Source organism: Pyrenophora tritici-repentis, chromosome 10, assembly GCF_003171515.1.
Source record: "Pyrenophora tritici-repentis strain M4 chromosome 10, whole genome shotgun sequence".
In the NCBI taxonomy this organism is placed as follows: Eukaryota; Fungi; Ascomycota; class Dothideomycetes; order Pleosporales; family Pleosporaceae; genus Pyrenophora; species Pyrenophora tritici-repentis.
Genome location: NC_089399.1, coordinates 3667815 through 3693699, shown reverse-complemented (window position 1 = coordinate 3693699; position 25885 = coordinate 3667815). Strand labels below are relative to the sequence as shown.

Sequence of the window (25885 nt, the reverse complement as noted above, 5' to 3'; positions counted from 1 at the left end):
CATCACAACGATAGGAAACCGAAAGTATTAGTGGTAGAGTTTTACTGTGGATGGCGATCTTTGTCCTGCAGGGCTCGATGGAGATCGTAATGTTCGTAGATATCAATGGGCTGCTATTACCATCTCCGATCTGGTCAAATACAGTCCAAGTATACTGAACATCCTCGAATTGTTTCCTATGTCGTGGCTGAACCTGTTGAACAGATTCCGTAGCAGTAAAGGTAAGGAACTCCTGGTCTACAGAGTGAAACGATCCTGACCTGAAGTGAAAGAAATATGTAATTATGGTGCGCATTAAACAACTAGCGTAAAGAAAGATATCAATACATACATCCCATAATCAAAAGATAGACTGCAGGGCATATATTAGACTGGCAGGCAGGCGGAAGTAAGATGGAAAGATTGACAGTGAAAAGCAAGGAAAAGCAAGTCATTCCGACAAAGAGCAAGAGAAATTGAACGGGTATGAAAAAACTATAGTGAGAAGCTACAGCTGTCATGTACAGGATATACATGCAAGTTGGGAAAACTGATTGATGCGATAAGCTAATCACTAAGCCTCGGGCAATTGATGCACGCCATCCTCAGGAGCGCAGTCACAGTCTTTCGAAGCTTCCGCGATGCGTGGTGAGTAAGCTTTTGGACGTCCACTGAATAGACTGTGGGGACATGATGAATCTCTTTGCGGGGTGAGCTGAACTTGAGCACGTCTTGCTCCAGTAGAACCAGTAGGGATCGCAATTCTGGATGGTGTCGAGAGATCGCGTGGAGTGAGCGGCGGAGATGGTGTATAGCAAGTCAGGCTTCCGTTGTTAGACCACGCTTTCGTCGTTACCGATTGTGCGTAGGCTGGTTGCCGCTCTCTGATATCAACACAAAGAGGAAGAGTTGACCAGCGATGGGCGGTAGTCAATGAGTAAATCGGCCCACTTGTGAGTGGATCGCATACGAACCATGGCCGCATAATCCTGTTCTTCGTAAAGACGTATTTAAAGTTGGCCACGGTTTTGCGTAGGCTGTAGATTTTCCTGAAAGGAAGAAATGGGCCTCTTGGCTGCGAGCACTCAAGAGGTTCGCGCTCTGGATTAGACGAAACCGTCAGTTCAGTTCAAAACATTCCCGAAATTTTACCAATATCATAGGTAAGTTGTAGCAGCACGGTTCAACGGAGATCTGATGAAATGATGATGAAGACGGTGAAAAGATCTCAAGGTCACCTGAGAATGACTATTAGATGTAAGGACCCACGTACCATTAGACTGCAGGATATCTCCACCGTCCTACTGTAGGTCCGCATCCGCTGGCATGACGAAAGAGGTGTCTTCGAAATCCTTCAAGACATACTCGGCTAAGGCGTCTAGTTTCTTTCGTTGGACATGGAGTGCACCACCTCTGATGTCTTTCTCCCGTTGGCTCATGTTACTAAATAGTGAAGGCGCCTTGTTCTTTACAGCCAGTCCCTCTCCATTGCCGGACGCAAGATTGTCACTAGCCGCATCGCCCGGAAGCAGCGGTTTGGAGCTGGAACCAGGTCGCGAACTAGGGAAATCGGTTTCCGGATACCGAGGGTCCCCTTGCCCCTCGGGAGAGATTTTGAACGTCTGCTTTTTGCTAGGGGCGATTCTGCCAATAAGGACCAGCAGTAACTCTGGCTGAAGCAGACGCACTATGATGTTGCAGTCCTGGGTTTCGATAGTGAGCGTCCTGAGCGCAGGTCTGAGCGAAGGATCAGTTGCAGTCCCAGCCCGCGCAGGAAACTTTTGTCGCCCAGTACAGTGTTCTTTCCAAGCCATGGAAATGAGCGCAGCTTGATCGCGGAGCTCCTTAGTCTGGACAGGCTTTGAGTAGGCTAATAATGTGCCATTTGGGGACATGAGACTTCTCGTGTCAGCTGTGATGGCACCACTGATCGAGTAAAACTCACAAGAGCCGTGGATAGATGTGCTCATTAGCATTCTGTGTGAGCCAATCGCTCACTTTGGCGATGTTGATCATCGGTAGGCCTGTTGTTGGCATGATGAGCAGGTTTGATAGCGGATATTGGATGCGAAATAGTAATGTTCACGATGACTATTGTGATGCGCAAAAAGCACCGAGAGAAATACGTTTTGGCAGTTGAAAGCGATATGAATGGTGGTGATGCAGGAGACGGCCCACGTACCTGGCCAATGGTTGACACAACCCACTTGCGCGGTGCTGTGTGCTCCTGCTGAGTCACCGATTCACGCCTGCCTGCAGTGCAAGACGAATTCGGTAACAAGTGCTTGAACGCGAAAGAGGGATGGATAGATTTGCAGAAAGAGACTTGGTGCACGTCAGCTTCGTTGGCTTGATGGTGTTCGCGGTCAAGTCGGGCGCGAGAGCTATGACCAACACCAACAGCCTTGGAGCCGGAACCCTGTTTTCCCGCTGCACGTGCTTTCGCGCGCTCTTCGCTTCCATAACTTTTAGAAAGTCTCGTGCCATCAGTACGATATAGTTAGATGGTTGATGATGGCTCGTCGACTCTCAAAATATTGCTGCATTGATCTTGGATAATCGCGATAAGCAAAATGGCAGTTTAACATGCATTGTCGGCATGCCACATGCATCAACTTGTAGACTCAATGACAGCTGAGCTATCAGCCCACAAACATCAGTCCATTCATCTTCATCTCCCCTATCAACCATCAGTCTGAGTCCAAGTCTGAGGTTGTCTGACACAAAGCGATGTCATGATCTTCAGCCAGTCTTAGCCCCGAGCTAAGGCCGTGAGTGGTGAGGGGCAGATGGAGTGCACGCCATTGGTTGACACACGTCATCAACTTTTTGATCTCCTTTCCCCTCAGTTGCGCTGCGAGCGTATGAAACAGCTTGTTTAATGCTTTTTCTTCGTCCATCTCTTTTCAAGACAATTCGTGCAACACCAATCGCAATATTCCGACCCGCGAGACTAAATACCACTCCCACCTTTCTTGTCCGAGCGTTAGCAACCATGGCGACTGATCCATCCAAGTACAAGCTAAACCACTCAATGTGAGTACCGGCATGGCATTTTCTGCATACATTCCCCAGAAACTGGCCAATTGTTGACGACTACTAGGATCCGGGTCAAGGATCCCAAGCGATCTGTCGAGTTCTACGAGTTTTTGGGCATGAAGCAAATCAATCAAATCAAGATGCCTGAGGCCAAGTTCGATTTGTATTTCCTCGCATACGACAGTCCCAAGGCAGTGTCACATGGCAACCACTGGACTGACCGCGAGGGTATCGTCGAGCTGACATACAACTATGGGACCGAAGACGACCCAAACTACAAGGTCAATAACGGCAATGCGGAACCGGGCAAGGGCTTTGGTCATCTTTGCATTTCCGTCGATAACTTGCAGGCAGCGTGTCAGAGACTAGAAGATGCCGGCTACAAGTTCCAAAAAAAGCTCACAGACGGTCGCATGCGCCACATTGCATTCGTGTTGGACCCTGACGGCTACTGGGTTGAAGTGATTGGCCAGAAACCATTGGAAGAGACTGAGAGTGTAAAGGAGACGGACACCGGCTCGTACCGTATGGTGCGTATAAGTAAAAAGTCTACATTGTACCGTACTAATAAAGTCAGAACCACACCATGATCCGTGTCAAGGATAAGGAGGCATCGCTCAAATTTTATCAAGACGTCATGGGCATGAAACTCAAACGCACATCCGAGAATGCCAGCAACGGATTCAACCTGTATTTCTTAGGATATGGCGATGACGCTTCAGAAGGAACAGCAAACGGGGTCAACCCGGTCGCCGATCACGAAGGTTTGCTCGAACTCACTTGGAACTATGGAACTGAAAAGGACGCAAACTTCAAGTATCACAATGGCAACGACGAGCCGCAAGGATTTGGTCACATCTGCATCTCCGTCGACGATCTGGCATCTGCTTGTGCTCGTTTCGAGGAGAAGAAGGTTAACTGGAAGAAGAGGCTGACTGACGGTCGCATGCAAGATATCGCCTTTGTGCTAGGTAAGTCGTCGCATTTTTAGAGTACAAGCATGCAGCTGACAGATCTGTCAGATCCCGATGGTTACTGGATCGAGGTTGTGCAAAATGAGAAGCTCAAGACACGTAGTAATTGGTAAACGGGTGGCGCCTACTACCCGCACGTGGAGTACAGAGCTCGCGTAACGTTTGCTCAGCCTCCGATAGCTGCAGAACCACTTCGATTCCGGCTACCCGCACTGCGCGAATTATGCACCTCATGTACCATGACGAACGGAGGTTTTTGTTGCAATACACCCTGACTGAGGTAGTTAAAGAAATGTAAAAAGAAACACATCTACCAGCCGTCAAGATAACACAATGTTCTTTCAAACCCAAGCAAGGGATTCCCTTTCTTTCTATTTCTCGCATCTGTCATATTTGGAATAACTATAGGAATTCAATCTGCCGTGTGGCGTACTCCGTGGGGTAACAAAGTGCGGGGTAACTGTACCTACCAAGTAAGCTTATACAGAATACAGCCTGACGCAAAGTCCCGGCAGTCCGATAGCGGTCTGTGTTAATTGTGCAACGTGCAAATCCAGGAGTGATTCACCTATAAGAAGGCCAATGCTGACCCTTCTCTGAATTGAGTGTACAGTCCAACTCAGCACACAACAACAAACCGCAGCGTGAGGAATAACCAGCACGCAACAAGTTACAAGTCCTAGTACCCATCAAGGCTTCTTAACAAACAATACTCATATCTTTTGTGCTCAAATAATACGCGTAGATACAGAGTCATACACAAACATGGCCATCCTCATGCATACTACAAAACCCAAGATCCTCATCCCTGAAAAGGTATCACCAGATGGTTTGGCGCTACTGAAAGACCAGTTCGATGTGGACGAAAGTAGAGGATTAAGTCCGGAAGAGCTCAAGAGTATCATTGGCGACTATGATGCCCTGATTGTTCGATCGGAGACCAAGGTAACAGCCGAACTTTTGGGTGCGGCCAAGAAAATGAAAGTGGTTGCTCGTGCGGGTGTTGGTGTTGATAATGTCGACGTGCAAAGCGCCACTTCACATGGTATTATCGTGGTGAACTCACCTTCTGGCAACATTAACGCAGCAGCTGAGCACACCATTACTTGTGCGTGTCTCATCAAACATCATTTATGTTCACACTAATTAGAGATAGTATTGATGGCTGTGGCTCGCAACGTTGGTGATGCATCTCAAAGTATCAAGGCTGGCAAGTGGGAACGAAGCCGACTTGTTGGAGTTGAGGCCAAGGGCAAGACTCTTGCTATCGTAGGTCTGGGAAAAGGTAAGCTAAGCGTCCAAAGAATTGTTGATTGCGACTCACACATAGTCAGTCGGTCTCACAGTTGCCCGCATCGCAAATGGTCTAGGCATGCGACTCATCGCCTACGACCCTTATGCAAATCCAAACCTGGCAGCAGCGGCTTCTGTGACGCTCCGCCCGAGTCTTGCGGAAATCTTAAAAGAGGCAGACTTCCTGACGCTCCATACGCCTCTCATTGCCTCTACCAAGGGCATGATTGGTAAGTCGGAGTTGTCGACGATGAAACCTACAGCCCGGATTCTCAACGTAGCACGTGGTGGTATGATTGATGAAGATGCTCTTGTCGAAGCATTAGATGCTGGTACCATCGCCGGAGCAGGCATTGACGTCTTCACTTCAGAGCCACCAGAGCAAGACTCATCTGCTTCTCGTCTGATTGCACACCCTAAAGTGGTTGCTACACCTCATCTCGGTGCCTCCACCAAGGAAGCCCAGGAAAACGTGTCCATTGATGTTTGCGAGCAAGTCGTCTCCATCCTCTCTGGAGAACTACCCCGTTCAGCAGTCAACGCCCCCATCGTCCTACCCGACGAATACCGCACCCTGCAACCCTACATCAACCTAGTAGAAAAGATGGGTAGTCTCTACACCCAGCACTACTCCTCCGTCAAACTGGGTTCCTTCCGCACAACCTTCGACCTCACCTACGAAGGCAAGCTCGCCACAATAAACACGACGAAACCCCTCTTCGCAGCATTGGTAAAAGGCCTCTTGACACCCATCACCTCAAACGACGGTCTCAACATCAACATCGTCAACGCCGAGCTCTTGGCTAAAGAACGCGGCATCCTCATCAACGAGCAGCGCTCCCGCGAAAACGTAGAAGATAAACCCTACTCTTCCTTCGTCACCCTGCGCGCTCGCGCCTCACGCTCCGTCTCGCAGCAATCCCGCTCCCGCAACGCTTCACCCTCTGCCTCACGCACCCTGCACCAAGGCACCAACGAAGACGCCGACCAAATCATCCAAGGTTTCGTCTCCGCAAACCGGCCCTTCATCTCGCGCCTCGACAAGTTCAAGGGCGAGTTTGTACCACGTGGTACGCTGCTTATCTGTCGCAACTTTGACTCTGTGGGCAAGATTGGGTATGTTGGTAATGTGCTGGGGAAGGCGGGTGTCAATATCAAGTTTATGAATGTGGCGCCGTTGGATGAGGAGGTTGAGGAGAGGCAGAATGAACAGAATGGGAAGAATGGTGGACAGGGGCATAAAGAGGCGTTGATGATTTTGGGGGTTGATGGGCGGGTTGGGGAGGATGTGTTGAAGAGGTTGATTGGGGAGGAGGGCGTGTTGGAGGCTAGTGTTGTGAACTTTTGATGGTAGTTGGGGATGGATGAGGGCGATGGTTGAAAGTGGAGTCAAGGGGAGAAGATGGTAGCAACGACATGCATTCATTAAACAAAAGCAAATCAAAACAAGATATGGGTATCAAGCTATCCGCACCAGAAAACCTTCATGTCATCCCGCCTCGTATTGTACCATTCCACCTAAGCCTTCCCCTTGCCCAACTCCAGAATCTCCCCCATACCCATCACCCAAACGCCCTCCGCCGTCTTCCCCTCCGCACACCTAATCCCCGCCTCCACCGCTGCCCTCCCAATAACCCCCGCATCCTGCGCCCACCAATCTGTCAACTTGGGACTCAGTCCCCCCAACCCCTTAGCCACCCACCTAAACGCCGCCTCCGCCGGCCGCGACTCCGTCCTCTCCCCCACAATCAACCCCGGCCGCAAAATAACCGTATGCTTGAACCCTAGCGCCTTGACCGCATCCTCCAGCTCACCCTTCATCTTGGCGTACGCGAGATAAGAACCGCTGTTCGCCCCATTAGTACTAATCAACACATATGTCTCCACACCAGCGGCTTTCGCTGCAGCGGCCAGGTTATAATTGAGTTCATAATCGATGGCGCGTTGGGCTTCGACGCCGCCGACGGCCGCGCGCGTGGTGCCGAGGCCGCTGAAGAAGAGTTTGGGGTTCGTGGACGCGGCGGGGAAGAGCGACGGCCAGGTTGATGTGTCAGTGGCGTGGATGGGGATGAGTTTGGTGGAGCCGGCGGGGTTGGGGAGAGGGCGGCGGGTGTAGGCGTGGATTTGGGAGAAGGAGGGGTGGGCGAGGAGGTGGGTGAGGATCTGGTTGCCCTGCGGTTTGGTGGGTTAGATTTTGGAGAGATGGGATGGTGGAGGGTGAGGGGGACGTACGACGAGGCCTGTGCTGCCTGCTAGGACTGCTGTTGCCATTTTGGGCGGTTATGCGCTAGGTAATTGCTTGTTTTTTCTTGTGATGAAGATGGGGGTGTTCGTTGTTGTTTACGTGGTTGCGACGAAAGTTTGCGCCATTGTGAGCGCGGGTCCGGGATGGGGCCGATGTGGCGTCAGACTGAGGCTCGATTGAGCGCATGTGGTATCTACATGTTGTTTATCGCGAAGAAGAAGCTATGGAGATGTAGTACTATCCACTACTAACTACTGCGACTATATCCTGGAATCTCTACGACTAACACGAGACTAAAAAGAAGAGCCTCATAGTAGACTCCCATCAAGAGTGCTGAATAGCCTACCACCAAACTAGCCCACCTACCCAAACCCCAGCACGCAGCCCACACAATCAAACATTCCTACTCACCCATGATTTCGCAATTACGACAAACTCATCGCACATGTCACACCATCGTCGTATCACCCTCTGCATGTCATCCGCCCTGTACCAGCGCTCGCTGACTCACTAACCGCGGCACGCATCGGCGGCTGCCTAACATCACACCACTCTCTCGCGACCCAGAACCGTAGCCGCGTAAGGCCTTATCCGCCGCCACGCGCAAATCCGCTTTCAAAGATCCTGTTGGTGAGAAAGCTTTGACAATTTACAGCGAGTAAGGGCTGGATAGGGAAAGTCTTGGTTGCGGGCGTGGATGGCTGTCGCGAGGTTCCGGGGGTGCTGCTCACGCCATCGGCGCTGGTGGTGCGATGTGGGAGCTTGCTTACGAGGGAGTGGACGCAGATGGAGAGGGAATTGTAAGGGCGTTTGTTCTTGGAGTGGTATATAGAGTAGGTTGCTGTGCTACTATAATAATCATCTCAGTACGATATCCAGTAACTACATCTACATCTGCATCTACAACAGTGACTGGCATTCAACGACCGGGTTATACGAAACGACTACATCGGCAGCTACATCTACAGCTACAACACAGAAGATCTGATCACACTCTGCGATACCACAACTATCTTCTTCATCAAACCGCACCAGTCGACCGAACAACCTAAACCAACTACATAACATCAACACCAAGATGCCATCAGCAAACCCCCGCATCATTTCCCGCACTCTCTCCAGCATATCTCGTCTCTCTAGGGGCATGGTCGAACCACATCCGTTTGCTAGAAACGCCGTTACTACAACACCGCATGAATGGCGCGCTGGGGATTTGGCGAAGAGGTTGGGCAAGACGAGTGCTGCGTAAGTTCATCTATTTTCAAGATATATGAAGGAAGCGAGACTAATGTATAGAGTAGGTACGTTCCGTTCTACGTTGTCCTGCTTGGATGGCCGCTGGGTGCGAAGTGGGCTTTGAATGGACGGTTGTGAGGGAGTGAGATGGGAAAAGAGAGGATGGATGAATTGGGGAGGTGAAAGGGGTCATGAGCATAGACAGGGAGTTATTGGAGTTCTCAAATTACGGGATATGGGAATCTGAACTGAGAGACTGAGAGATGGGTAAACATGGAGTGAACTTCTCATTGACCAATTATCTACAAATCGGCCTTAATATAGCAACAAAGGCTCACACATAAACTTCCAACACTGAGCTGTGCCGAAGATGGAGCGACACACACTCGAACATGAACATCCATCTCTAAAACCTGCCACATCCACCCCTGGTACTCTGACCGTAGTCTACAAGTCCAAGACAATGGTACCCACACCCCTACTAACACAGCTCAACATGCTCTCCTCTTTTTCATTATCCAACAAGCCCGTACCGCGATGTTCGACACGCCCGGAACAGACATCCACCTTGCACGTACCACAGTTACCAACCTCACAGGAGCTATCAACGTCCATACCCACAGCCTGCAGCGCATCCAACAAGCTCTGCGCCGGGCCCACTTCAACCTTTTTTTTGCTCTGCTTGAGCTCAACCGTGAACGGGTCGCCGGATGTATTCACAGTGAAAGCCTCAATGTGAACACAAGACTCAGGGATACCGTAGCTCTTCGCCGTGTCAACAACAGCATCCATGAGACGTGTAGGGCCGCAAGTGTAGATATGAGTCTGATGATCGGCTTTAGCGAGGATAGCGGAGATGTCGAGACGCTGGCCCTTGGATTTGTTGTAAATCTTGGCTTTTGATCCAAGAGCGGCGATTTGAGATGCGAATGGCACTTCCTCTGAGACGGCGTAGTGGAGCTGATAGATCTGGTCTGCGTCCTGGAGGAACTTGAGTGCGACTAGGAACGCTGTGATACCGATACCGCCTGCGATGATGATGTGCTTGTCTGCGAGTTTGGCGAGGGGAAAGCTCGCGGTGATGCGTCCGACGGTCAACACATCGCCGACTGCAGTGTTCTCGTGCATGTATTTTGAGCCGCCACGGCTGGATGGGTCAAGTGCGATACCGAGCTCAAAGCGCTTTGATGTCCCGCCCACAACGGAGTAGGCGCGGACGAGTTTGCCGCCGAGCTTCAATCGCACATGGCTGCCAGGCTCGACAGGAGAGGGGTCGACAATGTCTTCTATGGTTTCAAAGACAAAGGCTGTGACAGTGCCCGTCTCCTTGCGTTTCTCAACAAGACAATACTCATTCCATGTGTCCATCTTGGCACCCTCGGGGCCATTCATCCTACCTAGCTGATCCTCGATGGTGCCCTTATTGAGCCGAGCCTTGAACTTGTCCTTGACATCAAAGCCGAGTTGTGGGATCTCGACAATGTGCTTCATCATCTCGAAGTTGTCCAACTCAATGAAGAGGTAGTACATTACGCGTGCCACTGTCCATTTAGGATGTGGGCGCTCCAACAGCGAGATCATGTCACCGGGGTTGACCGTGCCTGTCTTGATGATACGGTACATCCAGCCAGTTCGCATAAGCGTCTGGACGCGCTTAGCCATATTCTTGACTTCAAACCGGTGGTTGAGCTTGAAGCATGGCTGCCTAGGCTCGCTGACTTCAACGATGATCTCTCCGATGGCAAGGCGATCGCCAATACAAATATTCTTCTCGCCGACCTCATGATTGAACAGGTTCTCACCAAAGGCGCCACCCTTGAAGTGGTGTTCAGAAGCTGGTAGTTCCTTCTTCCACTCGTCGTAGTGCGCTGAGCAGTAGTGGAGCAGTGCCTTGTCTTCGCCGCCGTGCATATGGAATGCATGTTCGTCTGTTGGAATACCGGTCTTGCAGATCTCTTGTGGTCCCGCTAGAGCGTTCTTGTAGATTGCTGATACGATCTTGCCACCGGCAAGTGACTTCTTGACTTTTCCAGTGCGGACATGAATGAATGGAAAAGGGTCAAATGGCGGGGGGTTCTTGAGAGTTTCCGGATCGGGAGGCGATGGCGGAACCCATGTTGAGGTTGACATTGTGGGATATCAAGAACAGGTCACTTCCTGCGTTTGATATCCGATGTTCCAGTCCAGAGATAGTGTGAGTGTATCCAAGTACTAGGATGGTCGTAGATTGGGGTAATCGTTGTTATCAACTATGAAGTCAGGTGGGGAGAGAAGTGGTGAAGAGGGTTGAACGGAAGTGTTGGGAATAAAGGGAAAGAATAAATAGATATGGTATGGAACTAAGCCCCCGAAGGCGCGCGACAGGCCTAATAGGGCTAGCAGCTCGCTAAATAGCGTGAATTGATAGTTGTGGAGAGTGCATAGGTCTAACCTAATCAAGGAAAGTAGCGACATTGTGTGCGCAGTTTACAGTTTCGTACAGCCTCCTATTCCCGTACACTACGCAAGTTAAATAAGTAGGTAAGGTGACAGAAATTTAATAAACCAGCTCGAAGTGTGTCGTTTGATATGCCAAGCTGACACAATCTATTACCGCGATACGCTCCGCTTACGAGACTCATCCCTCGTCTTCTTATGCGGCCAAATAGCTGCCTATCTCCTGCTGATGACATAGTCCACACGAAATTCAAATTCGTGATCCTCAATAGACCCTTGAATATGGTGGCCCTCACGCCGGATGTAGTTTTCGATGTCAGACACCCTATAATTGGCATGTACATTTCTCCCATCCCTAAGTTGCGGTACTGTCTCAGTCTGATGGCTTCGGGGGGAATCAAAGTACTGGTAGTCCGGGTCAATTGTGAAATCAACCGATTCCCAGTCGTCTCCGGGTCTCGTTACGATTCCAACAGTAATGGTAACCATATCGGTTTCGTCGTTGTAGTCGACGATTGCCGCAAATCTGCCGTCGGAGTGGTCGCGGAGATACCAATGACGCAGGTAGTTGAGGGTTACGGTAACGGCGACAAAGCCATAAATTAGCGGACTTTCACCGCCTGGCTCTCTTGCCTCCAGTCTGTTTGGGGGGGGAGACAGGTCGGTAACAGGAGCACAGTTTATGCTACTGGTGATGGCTCCCAGTATGAGCAAGAGGGGTGAAGAGATCTTTATTTTCGGGTTGTGTAATGCTATATAGATTGGCTTTCAGATAATGCTGCCGTAGATCGAATTGATGGAGTTGATGTGAATGTGTTGCGGTTTGTGAGGCAAGGGTATTGCGCATGTCACGTGTGTTGTCCTGGCGCTCCTCCCTCCCCTCCATGAGCACTTTCTCCCCTTACCAGCATCAGAGATACGTCATGTAAATAGACCCTGATTATGGCTACATATAAGGTGGCCATGACAGCACAACAACAAGACAACACAATACAATATACTCTGATTACTGCCTTGCGCGGTTACACTTTAATTGACTGCATATACTGCAACAGAATGTTTGCATTGTAGCAGGAACCTTTCTAGCTCGCTACTTATAGTCTACTCGGCGGTAATCGACTACGGTTCCTTCCAAAGGAAAACTAGCCTCCAAATAAATCGATATGCTGAGTACGAGATGGCTAAGGTGAGGACCGATTGCCCATGTAACCACTCCATAATCACATGTCAATGACAGCCAGAAATACGAGTATGTGGTCGCCGCTCCGTAATCATGGTACACCAGTCCGTAAGGGTCAGAAGTACGAGTGCGGGGTCGCCGCTCTGTACCCACGGTCTACGAGTCAGCTTGGTACGGTGAGAAGTACGAGGTTGGGCAAAATATTGGATATTGAAATTTCCTGCGCCGTATCCGCACCAGGAGCACAATTCCCGGGTTCTGTTCTGTTGAGTTTTCTTCCTGGGTCAGTGTAACAGCCGAGGCTCAGTGAATTCACATTGGGCCCGGTACCTATAGGGCTGGCAGGTATGTGTATGCGATGCAGTGAATCTCCGATCCAACTTGAAATCAGCCAATCTCCCCGACCCGAAGTTACTGCGGTAGCCGATGAGAACATGATGCATGTATGTACACCAAGAAAGACCTGATTCTCTGCTATTGTTGATATCATGTGATCGAAGCGGATGGGACTCATATGGCGGTGGAAGTGGCTGAAGTCAAAGGCACGTGCAACCAAAGACGTCAATGAAGCAATGACGTCACGGCGTGTCAAGCTTCGAGCTACAGCACCACCCGTCACGTCAACAGGACTCCCAAATCACCGCACCTCCCAAATCACCATCTCTGAAACATCAGAGATTACTCAATTGATCTTTACCCCGACCCATCATGTTCCGCTTCCAGTCTGCACGCGCACTTCAAGGCTCCACCCTCTCCCGTGCAGTCATCGCTCGGCCTCAATTCTTCTCGACAACACCGTCTCGCTTCGCTCAGAAGGATGCGCAAGACAAAGACTCGCTGAAACCACGCTCGACCGAGTACAGCAAATCTGGATCAGACGATAGCGCAGCACACTCAGACGCAGCTTTCAACCCCAACAAGACAAGCCCTGAAGAGGCAGAGAGGACCGCCGAGAAGGAGGCAGGCGGAAAGCAGAACAGCATGAACGTCAGCCCTGGAAACAAGGAGATCAGCGACCCGAATAGCCCTGATGTAGGAGGCAACGGAGGAGCACCGGAGAAGAAGAGCAGCGGCGGAGGCAGTGCGCCTAAGAACAGCTCAGGATGATTGGTATGGTAGTGTGAGGATTCTACATGGAGCCAAGACTACGCACGCCCAGGAATCTTACGGTGCTTATAACGCCCAATAGCATATGTGACACTTTTCAAAGGAACATCAACGAGCATCACAGCGCTGTTACGACAATCGCGCGGTACTAGGCGTATAGTGGGGAGTTTGTAAATAGAGCATCTGGAAAACAGATTCTGTGCCACAATTACCTCCGTTTGAACATTTTTCTCTCACTCCGTCCCAAGCCAACCCTGCAGATTTTCAGTCAATGCTGCGCAAATTCGGCTAAAGCATCCGAAAGAGACGTTTTGGATCGTGCACATGCGTGTTTATCATCGTGTGGAGCATTGCTGTCTTGTTTTTGAGTTATGACGTCAGAAACTTTGACGAGCATTTACACTCGCAAATGTCCTTCAAACAATTTCGCATACTCTAAGTAACCTTCCAATAGACTTTGACTACTTCAAACACCTATAACACTTCATCTCGGGCCTTATATCCTATACAATGGCACCCCGCACTCTCCTCACCGCTATGCGCCCACTTCGCAGCCCAATGATCGTCTCCACACGGCGCGCATTCGCAACCACACCGCGCATGGCAATCAAAGAAGACGCCGACCGCACCCCGGAACAAGTCGAACAAGCAAAGCAAGAACAACTCAGGGAACAAGAACAAGGCAAGGGACGATGGCGCGAAGACCTTGCTAGCCACGGCGAAAGCAACATCGCTGCCGACAAGCAAAAGGTCCACGACCATGACCAACACATGAAGGAGCTGCAACAAGAGGGCAAGGAAAAGAGCGAAAAGGGCGAGATGTAGGCGGTGGAGCAGTCGCCAATAATGGATCAGGGGGATATTTGGTGAGGGAGATGGTTGGCGCGGCACAAAGTGCCGATTGTTGGGAGGATGCAACATGCTACGTTTATCTCGAGGACGATCACACCAACTCGTCTACGCCTACCTGAATGACACGTTTTGACTACCTATCTGAAATTCTCTGACATGAACGTACAGCCGCAGCTATCTCGGACATATGCTTACCCCTCACACCCAACAAATCCATAATCCAACGTGAGCAGCCACCTCTGCAACGTCTAACATGAGATAAATACAGTAGAGAAGAGTGGGATCCATTTGAAACTATATTTCATGTCAGACATCCGACAGACTAACCTAATAACACTACACCATGGCTACAGCGCTGCAGCATCGGCAGATGCCGCTGAAGCAAGAACCAATCGGGGCAGATTCTATTCTCGATATGGTCTAGCCGCACTGGAATGGCAAGATCTCTGCCGATCCTTCACTGTACCATCTTGCACAACCGATAAGGAGCATGACTCGAGGTGAGCCTGTCAAAGCTCCGCGGCCAACGATTAGTTCCTTAGTCCGCTCGAGTATACGTCGCTGAAATTCCCTCTTCCATTCATATGTGTCACGTCAGCCTATATATACGACATGCCTCCCAAGTCCCAGCGAAGCAGAGCTTGCTCACAATGTCGCTCTAGGCGGGTCAAGGTTTGTTGATCCACTTGAGGAAAATCACAACCCCTGACGATTCCCGCAGTGTGACGAGACACCGGAGATATGCAACCAATGTCGTCGTCTCGGGCTCACATGCTCTGGGCCACTCCAAGGCTCTATCGTCATCGACATGACCGAGCGTGTTGTCAAGCCCCGAGAACGTAGAAAGAAACAGACAACGAAAGTGGCCGTGCACGAGAAGAACAATGAGAAGAAGCCATTGACAAACATCGACTCTACGATTGTGAGAGTGCAAGACAAAGACAGCGCGAACAAGGCGGCAACAGAGGACTCCCTTTCACAGGCCATGTTTCCTGCGCAGAGTGCAAGTCCAAACGTAGTAGAGAAGGCCATCACGGCAATCAGATACCAATACAGACCTCCCCAGTTTAACCAGCCTTCGAGGGTCCTGCCTGAGTCTCTCGACGTCGCCTTTCTTTGCCATTACGTTGAGCTTAACAGGTCCGGAGAAACAGATGCACCCCAGGTCCAATGGTTTTTCCATCTACCCAAGCTATATGAAAATGCCAGAAAACCTGCTGTTAGACTCTCTCTTCGGGCAGTATCTATGGCCTTTTATGGCAACTACCATCATGATCCTAGTATTCTGGTTGACTCCTGGAGGTGGTACACTATAGCCTTGAGTGCTCAGCGCGTCTCGGTGGAAAAGCTCAGAAGAAATGGCATGCCAGATGAAGAAGAGGTCTTGGTACCGCTCATACTGGCGTTATATGAGATATATGTGGGCGCATCTGCCGGTGGCTCCATGGCTCATCTTGCGGCTTCAGCTGAGATTATGAATATGCGAGGGCCCAGCAATTGCAAGACTGATGCCATCTGGCCCATATTCAAGGTTGTGCGCAGTTCAGATGTATGTTTGTTGTGTCCAGCTATCAGACGTGTTTACACTAACACCCACCAGGCCCACAAATGCGTAGTCTTCAACAAGAAATCAATCTACTCGTCCCCAGAATGGATGACAATCCCTTTCATCGACATGCCCCCTGATCCTCACCAAAGTCTCGCAAACATTGAGCTCATGCTGCCAGACTGCGTGACTCTTCTAGGTATCCCAGGCACTATGCGCGCCGTATTCGACACGCCCATACCGCCGCACGTGGACACTCGGTCCTGCGCGGATCTCGCAATCAAGCTACTGGATCAGCTAGACGAGTGGGCAGACACATACCCGCACTTGACCAGATTCTCCCGAAGTCGCGAAACCACACCCGTATCCAACTCTCCCTCCAAAGCCAGCAAGAACAAAGCGCGAAAGTCCAACTCCATAGACACCGTCACCGCACTCGTCGCTTCCAACTACGCCGCCGACCGCCTCCACCTAAACTCTCTCATGTACAAGATACATACGCAGTCCACCACGCCACCGGAATCCGACGGAAATTCTACCGCACATTATTTCGATGAGGCAATGCAATGTGGCCTTGATATCATGAAGGCGATGGCTGCGATCGAACAAGTTTCTGCTCCTGGTCTCGATTTGCTGCGTAGTATTGCGCCGCTTGTTACGGTGGGATTTACGGCGCCGGATTTAGAGTTGAGGAATGATGCTATGGTTATGATGGGGAGGTGGGTTGGTAGGGTGGGGGGACTGGGCGCTATTTTTAAACATATGTGAGGGTTGTTTACTTCTGTGTGGTGTTTCTACGTAGTGGTATAGACGACCTCGCTATTCTTAGCTATGTTACTAGAGTTAGAACGTCCATGGTGTGGATCACGATGGCGACGCATATTTCTTCTATCCACAGTCTCATCACATGACCCTTGCGCTCATGTCTGCATACTTTTTTCCACGCATTGCTAGTAATCATTTTCCCTTGCCAAACGTTAGTACCCTTGAAATCCAAGGGTCTTGTCAGATACTGCGACGATTAGGTCCACTTACCTCACGACGTAGTACCGGTAGAGTAGGCGTCATCGAATTGTCGGCCGTGCGTGGGGGGCATCGAGGGTCAATGCGCTGAAGGAAACTGCCGGGAGGCCACTTCAATGAAGCATCTCACCATGTCATCAACTCTTTCATTCCCTCTTTGTTCAGTATTCCCCGCTATGCAGAATTTGTAACCGTATATGGGATTGTGATTGCGCAAACGTCCTGCGATTTCTGGAAAGCGCTGGTTACATGTCAAAAATCAGTTTATGTTGAATGATGTTAGAAGTGCTGTCAGCTATAAGAAGTTGGTGATAGGGTTTATTTCCCTTTGAGGTAGTGATGATGGCAGTTTCTTAGGGCTGAATGTGATGTAGCATAGATCTCCAGGTTATTTGTATGAAATTAATCGGATGCAGGTGCTATGAGGTGCAAATGCACTCAGACGGGTATGGTCAATTTGGAGATCTATGCTTTCAATATCAACAGACAACCGGCGATGGGTGTCTGCATTGCAATGAAGGTGATGAGAAAAATGAACACATGGATCCACGCTAACACCACATTCTCATTGTTAAAGGTACAAGAAGAATTCTTTGTCAGTAATCCCGTCTTTGTTCGATATAGTACAACGCCATGTCCCTTTGTTGAGTTGGTTGGTACTTACAGCCATCTTTGACAATGAACGTCCGCAAAATTTATCGAGTAGTGTCTTACATTCAGCTATACCCTCTCATATCGACTATAGTAATTCCTTGGTGCTCGGAAACTACCAAATGGCGCTACAAACAAGGACAAGATACCCTCTTGCCCGTATAGAGGAGAGAACACAGGAGGAGATAGACATGTGGAATGAACAAATCGGCGCACCCGGACAAATTGTACATTGGGAACCATTTCCAAGACATCCACCAGGCGTATCCTTCACCCAGCGAGTAGAGCTCTTGAATGGCGAGATGAAAATGCGTGAAAGCAAAAGAAAGTGCGAGAGGTCAATGTCAGAGGCGCGCGGGTATCATGAGGAGTACATGGAAAGGCTCTTGAAGCAGCAGCGGAGGGTGTTCAAGATTCGATCTAAGATCGAACGTCGGGAGGTAGCAGCGATTGATGCCAGGACAAGAGTGACCGAAAATCAGCGGCGAGTAGCTTTTGAGGAATGATTTTGCATTCCACTTGTTAGAAGATCCGGTGAAGTGGCCTCCACTCGCTCATAAGTCGCGCTTTTGCACCAACCTTATCATCTGTGGTCGCGAGCTAGTTGTAACTAGCCCCAGTCCCACACCTAAAAGAGCATCAAATTGACCTGAGCAAAACGTCTGAATAGGCTGACAACGATGATGGGCATTCTTTCCATTTATCAACTCAACCATTCGCCTACGTACAGAATTCGTTGAGATTGAAGCGGCGAACGTCGAGGCTACGTCGGCAGAGTGCACGTTCATCCCCTATACATGACAATCGCCAGGGCGACCCTGTCTCCCGGATCCGCAAAGATTTCTCGCCGTCTTCAGTTACAAGAAAGCAAGGCCATGGTAATATCGATAGCGAGGAAGATGATGTTGCGCCCAAGCGCCGCCATGAGCCCAGTCCCACCAGGTCGGTGTCTGTGGACCTAGGAGAGAATATGTACGAGAACGAAACACGCGTTTTGCTCCTCAAACGTGTAAACAAGAACCGGGAAGACGATCCGCTGCCTCTATTGGATTTCCAAGAGGCTCTACCACCTATTATGTCCACCAAAGTGCGAATGCACATGGGCGTGTTCGATATGCGGATAATGCGTATCAAGAGATAGTCGTTTCAAGGACACATTGTATCGCCGCGAATGAGGACTCAATCTATCGCTTCTGGGCTGCTGAATTGGAGATGAAACAGACGGACACTGTTATAGCTGCAGTTTGAGGAGGAAGAGACTGCAAAGGCTGCATCTGTGGCGGGACCATCGTGATCCGAAGATGGAGTGGTGGAGGCAACGTAGGAGCAGGCTTTGATGGCTGGAAAATGGCGTGTATGGATGAGGGAAAATGGAAGAGATTGCGCGAACATGATTTATGAATGCAAGCTCATTGGTTCCAAAAGTGAGGCAAGTCAGATTTAAGCAGATTCCAAGGCTTCGGTATAGGGCTGATGTGTCTCTCAGCTCGTTTGGAACGTCTTCGTATGTATGTTTCTCGGTGAAGTTGATAACCCTGAGGATAACCTAGGTAGCTTCCATATTCCAATGCAGCCTTTGTGCTCTTCAAGATAATCAATCAGATTTCGATGTTGGTAAGTTATTTGTAAAGCGGTGTTGCTCGAAAGAGAACAGGGGAGATCGGCTGTTGAAACCTCAGGGTCTTGTCGGATCCGCATCCGATACGGCGGGCGCATCTCCATCTGACCCCCAACCCAACGCGTCCGAAACTCTCTTTTATCATCCCATGCATCTCTGTCACGGATGACTGCGGGAGCCGCATCATTATATGTCCGCAAAGTCCACGTTGTACTCCCACAGTCAGCGTCACGCGCAGCGCATCGCGTTTATCGCCCCCACAAAGTGGCGGGGAAGGTCCGGTTGACCGAATAAGGAAACAGTATGCGGCTCCGCACCCAAAGTCCACAAAATGCTCAGGATACGTGCGATTCCGCCATTGAATCTTGTGGGCCGGATCCTGATCGGTATTGGTATTCGAGTCCGGTGAGGGGCGACGTTCCTGGCCCCGGGTAAGTCGTTCCTATATAGTTCCTGGTCAGGTACCTGTATCTTCGTCAGTCTGCTACGAGCCAATTGTACTTTCTACCGCACACCTACATCCTGATTGAAGAGATATCGTTCAGAAAAAGACCACAAAATGCCTTCTATTCACCCCTCAATCGATAACGGCATCACGAAAGGCAACCCCAACTTCAAGGGCGGCAAGCTCTACTGCCATTGCCCCACCAGGAAGGTCGAAGTCACTCTCGCCAGCAATGTCGCACACAACCATGCTTGTGGCTGTTCGAAATGCTGGAAGCCCAAAGGCGCTCTGTTCTCTGTCGTCGGCGTGGTTCCCAAAGACGCCGTCTCTGTAACCGCCAACGGCGATAAACTCCACATCATCGACGAATCAGCCGCGATCCAACGAAATGCCTGCAAGGAATGCGGCGTTCATCTCTTCGGTCGTATCGTTGTCGACCACCCATTCAAGGGTCTGGACTTTGTGCACACGGAGCTGAGCCCCCAGAAGGGCTGGCAAGAACCTCAGTTCGCGGCGTTTGTGAGCAGTATCATTGAGCAGGGGTTCAAGCCGTCGGAGATGGATGCCGTGAGGGAGAAGTTCAGGAAGGTGGGGCTACAGCCGTACGACGTACTGAGCCCGGCGTTGATGGATCTCATCGCGACATATACCGCGCAGAAGAGTGGTAAGCTGCCATCGAAGCTGTAAGACGGAAATGCATGGATGGCGTTTGGTTGGGGTTGCAAGAAGCTAGGTGGTAGGAGGTCATATAGAAGAGGAAACGAGACAACTCTTATAAGTTGAATAAAATCATGGGCAAGACACTGTCTGCTTGTCGCAGGTGGGATACGCACCCTTTTATTGCATACTACTGAGCACCGAGATCGCACGCTAAACCCCGCTAGCAGTGTATGCGTGGGATGGCCCACCATTCCGTGGGTGACTGACACTTGCTTCTAACCGCTCGTATGCTCGGAATCTGTAGCGATACTGCTCTCTGCGCCTGTAATTCTCTCCTCATGGGAACTCATGTTGCCGTAGTCCGGGGGTGAAGCCGGAGATTAGGATGTCATTAACTCCGAAGCCGGAAAAGATCAACTAGAACCACAAGTCCTTAGCCCCTTGTCTGCTCATCACCTACAAACCGCCATGAACACATGATATGCAGCTCACTATCCCTGGCCTTTGTAGCTATAGATATAAGCCTTTCATAGACGAAAGGCCTCGTGCACACGCTCATAATAGCTCGCCATAGGTGATCTCTTACTCAGTACTTCCCAATACTCCGCGCTCAGATGCAGGCGGTACTGCCACTAGGATAGCAGCATGGGAGTACATGTACCTAATGCCAGGCTGATTCCCATACTACAGCATTTAGCTTTTAATCTTGTTCAAGAGCGAGGAAAACACTTACCGTCGCATGATACATATCAATCTCGAGACACTGAGGCTCGTTGACCCATTCTACCATCCGATAATCATCGCTCCAGAACTGAACAAACTTGTCCATTTCGTGCTCTTCTACCACCACATCACAACACCAACGACCTCCCAGCTCTCCCACTACACTATGTGTGCGGAAAAGTGGGGGCCATGGTGTATCCTCGTACAAGTAGTCGGGCTTATGTTCTTGCGGGAGTGCTTCTTCCGTATCGAGGTAATTTTGAAACTCGTCGGTTGTGATGTCGAGAATTGCGCGCACTTCGAGGTTGAGGTTGAGCGCTTTGAAAACGGTATAGACGGCCATGTCGGAGCCTTTGAGGATAGCTAGGAAGGCTTCGGCATTGTTGCAGTGGGTGTGGGCATAGTAGTGTTGGTAATAGATGTCTAGTTGGCCACCTATAGACTTGGTTAGTGTTTTGATGAATGTGAACATCTCGGGGCATGCTGGCTTACCATCGGGCATGAAGTCGCTCTTCTTTAGCATATCTTGTACATGGTGGAAAAGGGGGATAGACGTCATTTCCAGTGCCTCACTGTAGTCCGTCATATTCCCTACACCGGGACTGTGGTAGAGGTTGTAGGTCAAGGTGATGCGATGACCGTTTGTCACTTCGAGTACTTCGTGCTCGCAGTCGCTATAGAATGCCGCCCATTTTATGCAAGGTTTGAAGCTTTCCTGGTCGTCAGAGCCCCAGTCAAATGTCTGGGAGTTTCCAGCATGTTGCACCACAAGCTGGCCTCCTGTGTGGTAGCAGGGAAGAGAGACAACGAGGGACCCGAACTGAGCAGAAGACCGCGGGGTATCGACATGAGACTTGAAAAATCCAGAAGGAGCAGCGTAGATCTGGATTGCAATCAGTTTTTAGTCTAAATAAGAGCGGCATCCGCGACCTACATTCAAGTTGTACAACTCAGCGTAAATTCCGGTGATGCCTTCATAGCCACTGCTGTTTGGTAGCAGCATCTGCGCAATCGTGTCAATGATTCCCTCCTCGTAAGGAAAGAAGTCTACGCACAAGGCGGAACGGTCCATTTTTGTTGGTTTGCAGTAGGATTCATCGAGTACAGCTTCACCATTGTGACCAAAGCTTGCAGGCTGACATGCATCCATCAGCTGAGCCAAAGCCATGGCCCCAGTCTCGTCCTGCGGATCCAAAGGAAACGATAGTCGCGAAGTGACGGTCTGAGCTTGCTGTGAATCCCAACGCAAGACCACTGGGGTTTGAGTGGAATTGACTGCTTCGGCATTGTTCTGCTCTTCAGCATCGCTCTGCTCTTCGGCATCGCTCTGCTCTAGTTAGTAAACAGTAAATAGTTCCGATACAGACTACGAGTGTACATATCCCAGTGGCTACTGCGCCACCGCAGGCAAAAGTAGCACACTTGCCCTTTATGAATATGCCCAGCTGCTGAGCGATGGTAGAGGTGTAGTCGGGCAGCACCCTGGAACTCTCCGGGCTTGAGGGCTGATTAGAGTCCATGGTCTCGGTGTGTTCCAATTTCAACTAAGAGATTGTACATGTTTTGGAAAGAGTCAGTGTGGCCCTCTTTAAGTCGCGTTAAGGTTGTACAATATCGCGAAGTCACGTGACGCCAGGCGCCAGTTTGCTCTTAGCATCATTTAGCGTCGCACACGTTAAGCATCATCATTCCTCTAGAGATTACATGCAATATATGCGTAATATCGCGAATTCCAATGTCTATATTGCGACCTGTTGTGAAATCGGACTTTAGTAGAAACTTAGAAGGTTGTGTCAAGGTAGAAAGTTACGACCAGGTGGGGTATGGAGTCTTGGACCTCGGTCCAGACGGTACATAGTTTGTTAGGCGGCACTTCCAAAAATGGCATCTCGCATTTTCGCTGCAGCAAGTGCAAAACGTCATCACACAACATGACATACGTTACTCGACAGCCCATCAAGGGCGTATACGTACTCGGTGCGCTCTTGTTTGAGCTCGCACTTACCCCATTCTATATCATCAAATATTGTATTGGATCCTGTCGCCAGCATCAGAAATGGACACTTCGACAAGCTATCCTCGTACGCGTTGTTTCCTCGGCGCTTTATCATTTTGCAGCTGTGCAAGTTGAGACGCCGCTCCCACTCACAGCAGACAGAGAAAAAGAGCGTTTTGTGGTTATTAAGCCGGCAAAAGACGATGCGTACAAAGGACCACTGAGGAGCAATAAGGATGTGGTGCCAGTAGAGATTGGCGCGACATGGTATCCAGCGCCGTTGACTAGTGGTAGCGACACCAGCAATGTCAGGGTTATTCTTCACATGCATGGCGGTGCATTTGTAGTGGGTAAGTTGCGTGAATTGAAGCTTGGGATATCTTGCTAATGCTACGCAGGAGATGGACGAACGTTCGGAACCGGTTATATGGCCAACAAGTTTCTCAAATACACGCCTGCTACACACGTATTTAGCCCCCAGTATCGACTTTCCACACTCCCCGCCTCGAAGACGTCGAATGCCTTCCCAGCCGGACTTCAAGACGCCGTGACGTCATACCTCTACCTTGTCCATGACTTGAAGATCCCCCCGAAGAACATCGTAGTCTCCGGCGATTCAGCTGGCGGAAATCTCGCAACCGTCCTAGTTCGCTATCTCTCTGAGTACGGACCTGAACTGGATCTACCTACTCCCTTGGCGGCGCTGCTCTGGTCGCCGTGGATAGACCCCTCGAACACATCTTGCTCTTATGTCCACGACAACCCAAATTATAAGACCGACATGCTTTCCCCGCCGCTCACTCAATGGGGCTCAGCCGCGTACGCTGGTCTACCTGGTCTACAGACCCTATCTCAACCATACATATCGCAGAAGGATAAGACTTTCAAATGCGAGGTACCTATGTGGGTAAATGTTGGAGGCGCTGAAGTACTATACTATGATGTCGTTGAATGGGCACAAAAGATGAAAGAAGCGGGCAATGATGTGCAGCTGGATATTGACGAGTATGCGCCGCACGATATACTGGCACAGGGCAATATCCTGGGTTTCAACAAGGAGGCTGTTGGCATGGCCAAGAGAGCCGGTGTGTGGCTTAAGGAGCATGGTATATAGAGACAGCGACAAAAGGTGAACGTTATATTGATGTGGATAAGCGCTTCGGCTTTTCTCAGTGGATGGTGTAATTATTTAACACAGTCTATAGAAGCAGGAGCTACCCAGGTACCAATGGACCATGAACCTTCTTCAATCTATCTCAACAATATATCTCAATCGATTTACCAGGAGCTACGCCAGACCACATTTGGATTCAACGTCGTTTTTCGGCGTTTCAGTTGGTAGTGTTCCATCGATACCCAGCGAGTATGGCGTATTGTTCAAACGATATGGACGAAACTCGAGGTTCATCATCCTGATGACTACCAGGCGGATCATTCAAGGAAGGCAAAGTACCGACAGATGTCTGCGCTTGAACCTTGTCCTGGCTGGCGTTGTCTTCGAGGTATACTTGCAGACACACACGACCAGTTTTGGTATCAAAATGTCTTTTGAGCTCGTCACCGCGGTTAAAGGCACGACCGCATCCCCATGTCTCCCCGTTCCGGAGAGGTCCATAGCACTTTAACTTCTTGTCTGAATGGCCACGTTCGTGTCGAATAAGATCTTTCCGGCGGGCAAATGCCTTAGCGCAAGTGGAACAGCTAAAAGGCTTCTCGTTGGTGTGTGTGCGGCTATGGGATCTTAGGTTATGTCTTTGCCCAAATCTCTTTCCACATCCCTCGAAAGGACATGCAAAATATGGATGATTCTGATCCAGTTGTGGTTCCTTCGCATCTTCAACTTGTTCATCCGGAAAATCTGCGTTTGGGTTCACGACTTTTCCATGACAGTCTTCTGCATGCTTTTGCAAATCTTGTGCAGTTATACACCCAATGGTGGCCTGAGGGCAGCCTTCTTCTGTGCACATGAAGGATCTCTCATGTTTAAGAACGTGATGGTCTCGAATAGCGAGTTTTGCAAAGCCTTTCCAATAGAATTGGCAGTTGAGCCGCGGACACTTGTACAGATTAGTTCCATAAAAGCCGTGTAGTGTCTTTTTTTCTTTATTCGTTGCGTGTGGGGATGATACCATGCTCTCCAGTTCGGTTCGGATTGCTCGTACAGCATCTGCGAGTTTCAATGGCTCATCGTCGGAAGGACCTTTTCCTGTGGGCAACAGCTGGTTTTTAGTAGAAACGACAGCCTGGCAAATGCTATCGTATATGTCGCTACCGGTAAGCGAGTCAAGGACCTTTTCGATGGTTGGTGAAACCACCAAGGACTTTTTCGGTGAAGCCCATTGGACATCCATGAGGGAGTTGATAGCCTCTTCCAGATCTTCCAGCTTACGAGATGGTAGTTTATGAATGATCTGAACCGCCTCGATGACATGATATGCCCAGAAACATGACGCATAATCTGCAAAAGCGTAATCGCCCCTGTATAGCGCATCGTGTATATAGTCCACCTCCGCTGGATGAATGAATTGGGTGAGACTCAGATAGGTTACGCAAAGTTGCGCAAGGTCGAACTCTACTTCTGGTACTGATATGTAGCCTTTGTTTACGAGAAACCTAAGGAATCATTAATAGCTCATAAACGGATAGAGATACATACATCTTTGCTGTAGAATGCACAAGCATCACGGATCCATCGGTTGTGCGTTCCACGAGTGAAGCACACAAATCTTTGCAATCATCCTCGAATCGCATGTCCAGACAGATATCGCCTTCTTTCAAGTCGACAGAAACGGCCCCTTGAATCTCGTACCATTGCAAGGCACGTTTAGTACAAGCCAGCCATCCTAAGAGCTTTCTTGCGCTGTTTCTGCGGGATATTGGCT

The 25885-nt window shown here is 49.9% G+C and overlaps 15 protein-coding genes across 15 annotated transcripts; 9 read left to right on the top strand and 6 right to left on the bottom strand.

Annotated features, from left to right (window-relative positions):
• Window positions 1–1280: 1280 nt before the first annotated feature.
• PtrM4_052500 (uncharacterized protein) lies at window positions 1281–2016 on the bottom strand (the record flags this gene model as incomplete). The annotated part of the gene is made up of 2 exons (XM_001937005.1): window positions 1281–1878; window positions 1925–2016. 2 exons carry the CDS (start codon window positions 2014–2016, stop codon window positions 1281–1283), a joined length of 690 nt encoding a protein of 229 aa, XP_001937040.1.
• A 958-nt stretch (window positions 2017–2974) lies between these two features.
• On the top strand, window positions 2975–4105 carry PtrM4_052490 (GloA, Lactoylglutathione lyase and related lyase; the record flags this gene model as incomplete). Its single annotated transcript, XM_001937004.2, has 4 exons — window positions 2975–3015; window positions 3083–3548; window positions 3596–3989; window positions 4041–4105. The coding sequence occupies 4 exons, from the start codon at window positions 2975–2977 to the stop codon at window positions 4103–4105; spliced, it is 966 nt and encodes a 321-aa protein (XP_001937039.1).
• Window positions 4106–4757: 652 nt separating this feature from the next.
• Window positions 4758–5138, top strand: PtrM4_052480 (uncharacterized protein; the record flags this gene model as incomplete). Its single annotated transcript, XM_001937003.2, has 1 exon — window positions 4758–5138. The coding sequence occupies one exon, from the start codon at window positions 4758–4760 to the stop codon at window positions 5136–5138; it is 381 nt and encodes a 126-aa protein (XP_001937038.2).
• A 1096-nt stretch (window positions 5139–6234) lies between these two features.
• Window positions 6235–6525, bottom strand: PtrM4_052470 (uncharacterized protein; the record flags this gene model as incomplete). The annotated part of the gene is made up of 1 exon (XM_066104961.1): window positions 6235–6525. The coding sequence occupies one exon, from the start codon at window positions 6523–6525 to the stop codon at window positions 6235–6237; it is 291 nt and encodes a 96-aa protein (XP_065959525.1).
• A 278-nt stretch (window positions 6526–6803) lies between these two features.
• Window positions 6804–7556, bottom strand: PtrM4_052460 (nucleoside-diphosphate-sugar epimerase; the record flags this gene model as incomplete). Its single annotated transcript, XM_001937002.1, has 2 exons — window positions 6804–7457; window positions 7518–7556. The coding sequence occupies 2 exons, from the start codon at window positions 7554–7556 to the stop codon at window positions 6804–6806; spliced, it is 693 nt and encodes a 230-aa protein (XP_001937037.1).
• A 1052-nt stretch (window positions 7557–8608) lies between these two features.
• On the top strand, window positions 8609–8904 carry PtrM4_052450 (uncharacterized protein; the record flags this gene model as incomplete). The annotated part of the gene is made up of 2 exons (XM_001937001.2): window positions 8609–8775; window positions 8832–8904. The coding sequence occupies 2 exons, from the start codon at window positions 8609–8611 to the stop codon at window positions 8902–8904; spliced, it is 240 nt and encodes a 79-aa protein (XP_001937036.1).
• A 309-nt stretch (window positions 8905–9213) lies between these two features.
• On the bottom strand, window positions 9214–10896 carry PtrM4_052440 (MOSC multi-domain protein; the record flags this gene model as incomplete). The annotated part of the gene is made up of 1 exon (XM_001937000.2): window positions 9214–10896. The coding sequence occupies one exon, from the start codon at window positions 10894–10896 to the stop codon at window positions 9214–9216; it is 1683 nt and encodes a 560-aa protein (XP_001937035.1).
• A 642-nt stretch (window positions 10897–11538) lies between these two features.
• On the top strand, window positions 11539–11808 carry PtrM4_052430 (uncharacterized protein; the record flags this gene model as incomplete). The annotated part of the gene is made up of 1 exon (XM_066104960.1): window positions 11539–11808. One exon carries the CDS (start codon window positions 11539–11541, stop codon window positions 11806–11808), a length of 270 nt encoding a protein of 89 aa, XP_065959524.1.
• Window positions 11809–13090: 1282 nt separating this feature from the next.
• On the top strand, window positions 13091–13489 carry PtrM4_052420 (uncharacterized protein; the record flags this gene model as incomplete). The annotated part of the gene is made up of 1 exon (XM_001936998.2): window positions 13091–13489. The coding sequence occupies one exon, from the start codon at window positions 13091–13093 to the stop codon at window positions 13487–13489; it is 399 nt and encodes a 132-aa protein (XP_001937033.1).
• A 510-nt stretch (window positions 13490–13999) lies between these two features.
• Window positions 14000–14314, top strand: PtrM4_052410 (uncharacterized protein; the record flags this gene model as incomplete). Its single annotated transcript, XM_001936997.1, has 1 exon — window positions 14000–14314. One exon carries the CDS (start codon window positions 14000–14002, stop codon window positions 14312–14314), a length of 315 nt encoding a protein of 104 aa, XP_001937032.1.
• Window positions 14315–15149: 835 nt separating this feature from the next.
• PtrM4_052400 (uncharacterized protein) lies at window positions 15150–16655 on the top strand (the record flags this gene model as incomplete). Its single annotated transcript, XM_001936996.1, has 2 exons — window positions 15150–15890; window positions 15942–16655. 2 exons carry the CDS (start codon window positions 15150–15152, stop codon window positions 16653–16655), a joined length of 1455 nt encoding a protein of 484 aa, XP_001937031.1.
• Window positions 16656–19738: 3083 nt separating this feature from the next.
• PtrM4_052390 (glutathione-dependent formaldehyde-activating enzyme) lies at window positions 19739–20311 on the top strand (the record flags this gene model as incomplete). Its single annotated transcript, XM_001936995.1, has 1 exon — window positions 19739–20311. The coding sequence occupies one exon, from the start codon at window positions 19739–19741 to the stop codon at window positions 20309–20311; it is 573 nt and encodes a 190-aa protein (XP_001937030.1).
• A 555-nt stretch (window positions 20312–20866) lies between these two features.
• On the bottom strand, window positions 20867–21530 carry PtrM4_052380 (uncharacterized protein; the record flags this gene model as incomplete). Its single annotated transcript, XM_001936994.2, has 3 exons — window positions 20867–20968; window positions 21018–21442; window positions 21500–21530. The coding sequence occupies 3 exons, from the start codon at window positions 21528–21530 to the stop codon at window positions 20867–20869; spliced, it is 558 nt and encodes a 185-aa protein (XP_001937029.2).
• A 1408-nt stretch (window positions 21531–22938) lies between these two features.
• PtrM4_052370 (alpha-beta hydrolase fold-3 domain containing protein) lies at window positions 22939–24117 on the top strand (the record flags this gene model as incomplete). Its single annotated transcript, XM_001936993.2, has 2 exons — window positions 22939–23353; window positions 23402–24117. 2 exons carry the CDS (start codon window positions 22939–22941, stop codon window positions 24115–24117), a joined length of 1131 nt encoding a protein of 376 aa, XP_001937028.1.
• A 217-nt stretch (window positions 24118–24334) lies between these two features.
• Window positions 24335–25754, bottom strand: PtrM4_052360 (uncharacterized protein; the record flags this gene model as incomplete). Its single annotated transcript, XM_066104959.1, has 2 exons — window positions 24335–25616; window positions 25660–25754. 2 exons carry the CDS (start codon window positions 25752–25754, stop codon window positions 24335–24337), a joined length of 1377 nt encoding a protein of 458 aa, XP_065959523.1.
• Window positions 25755–25885: the final 131 nt, after the last annotated feature.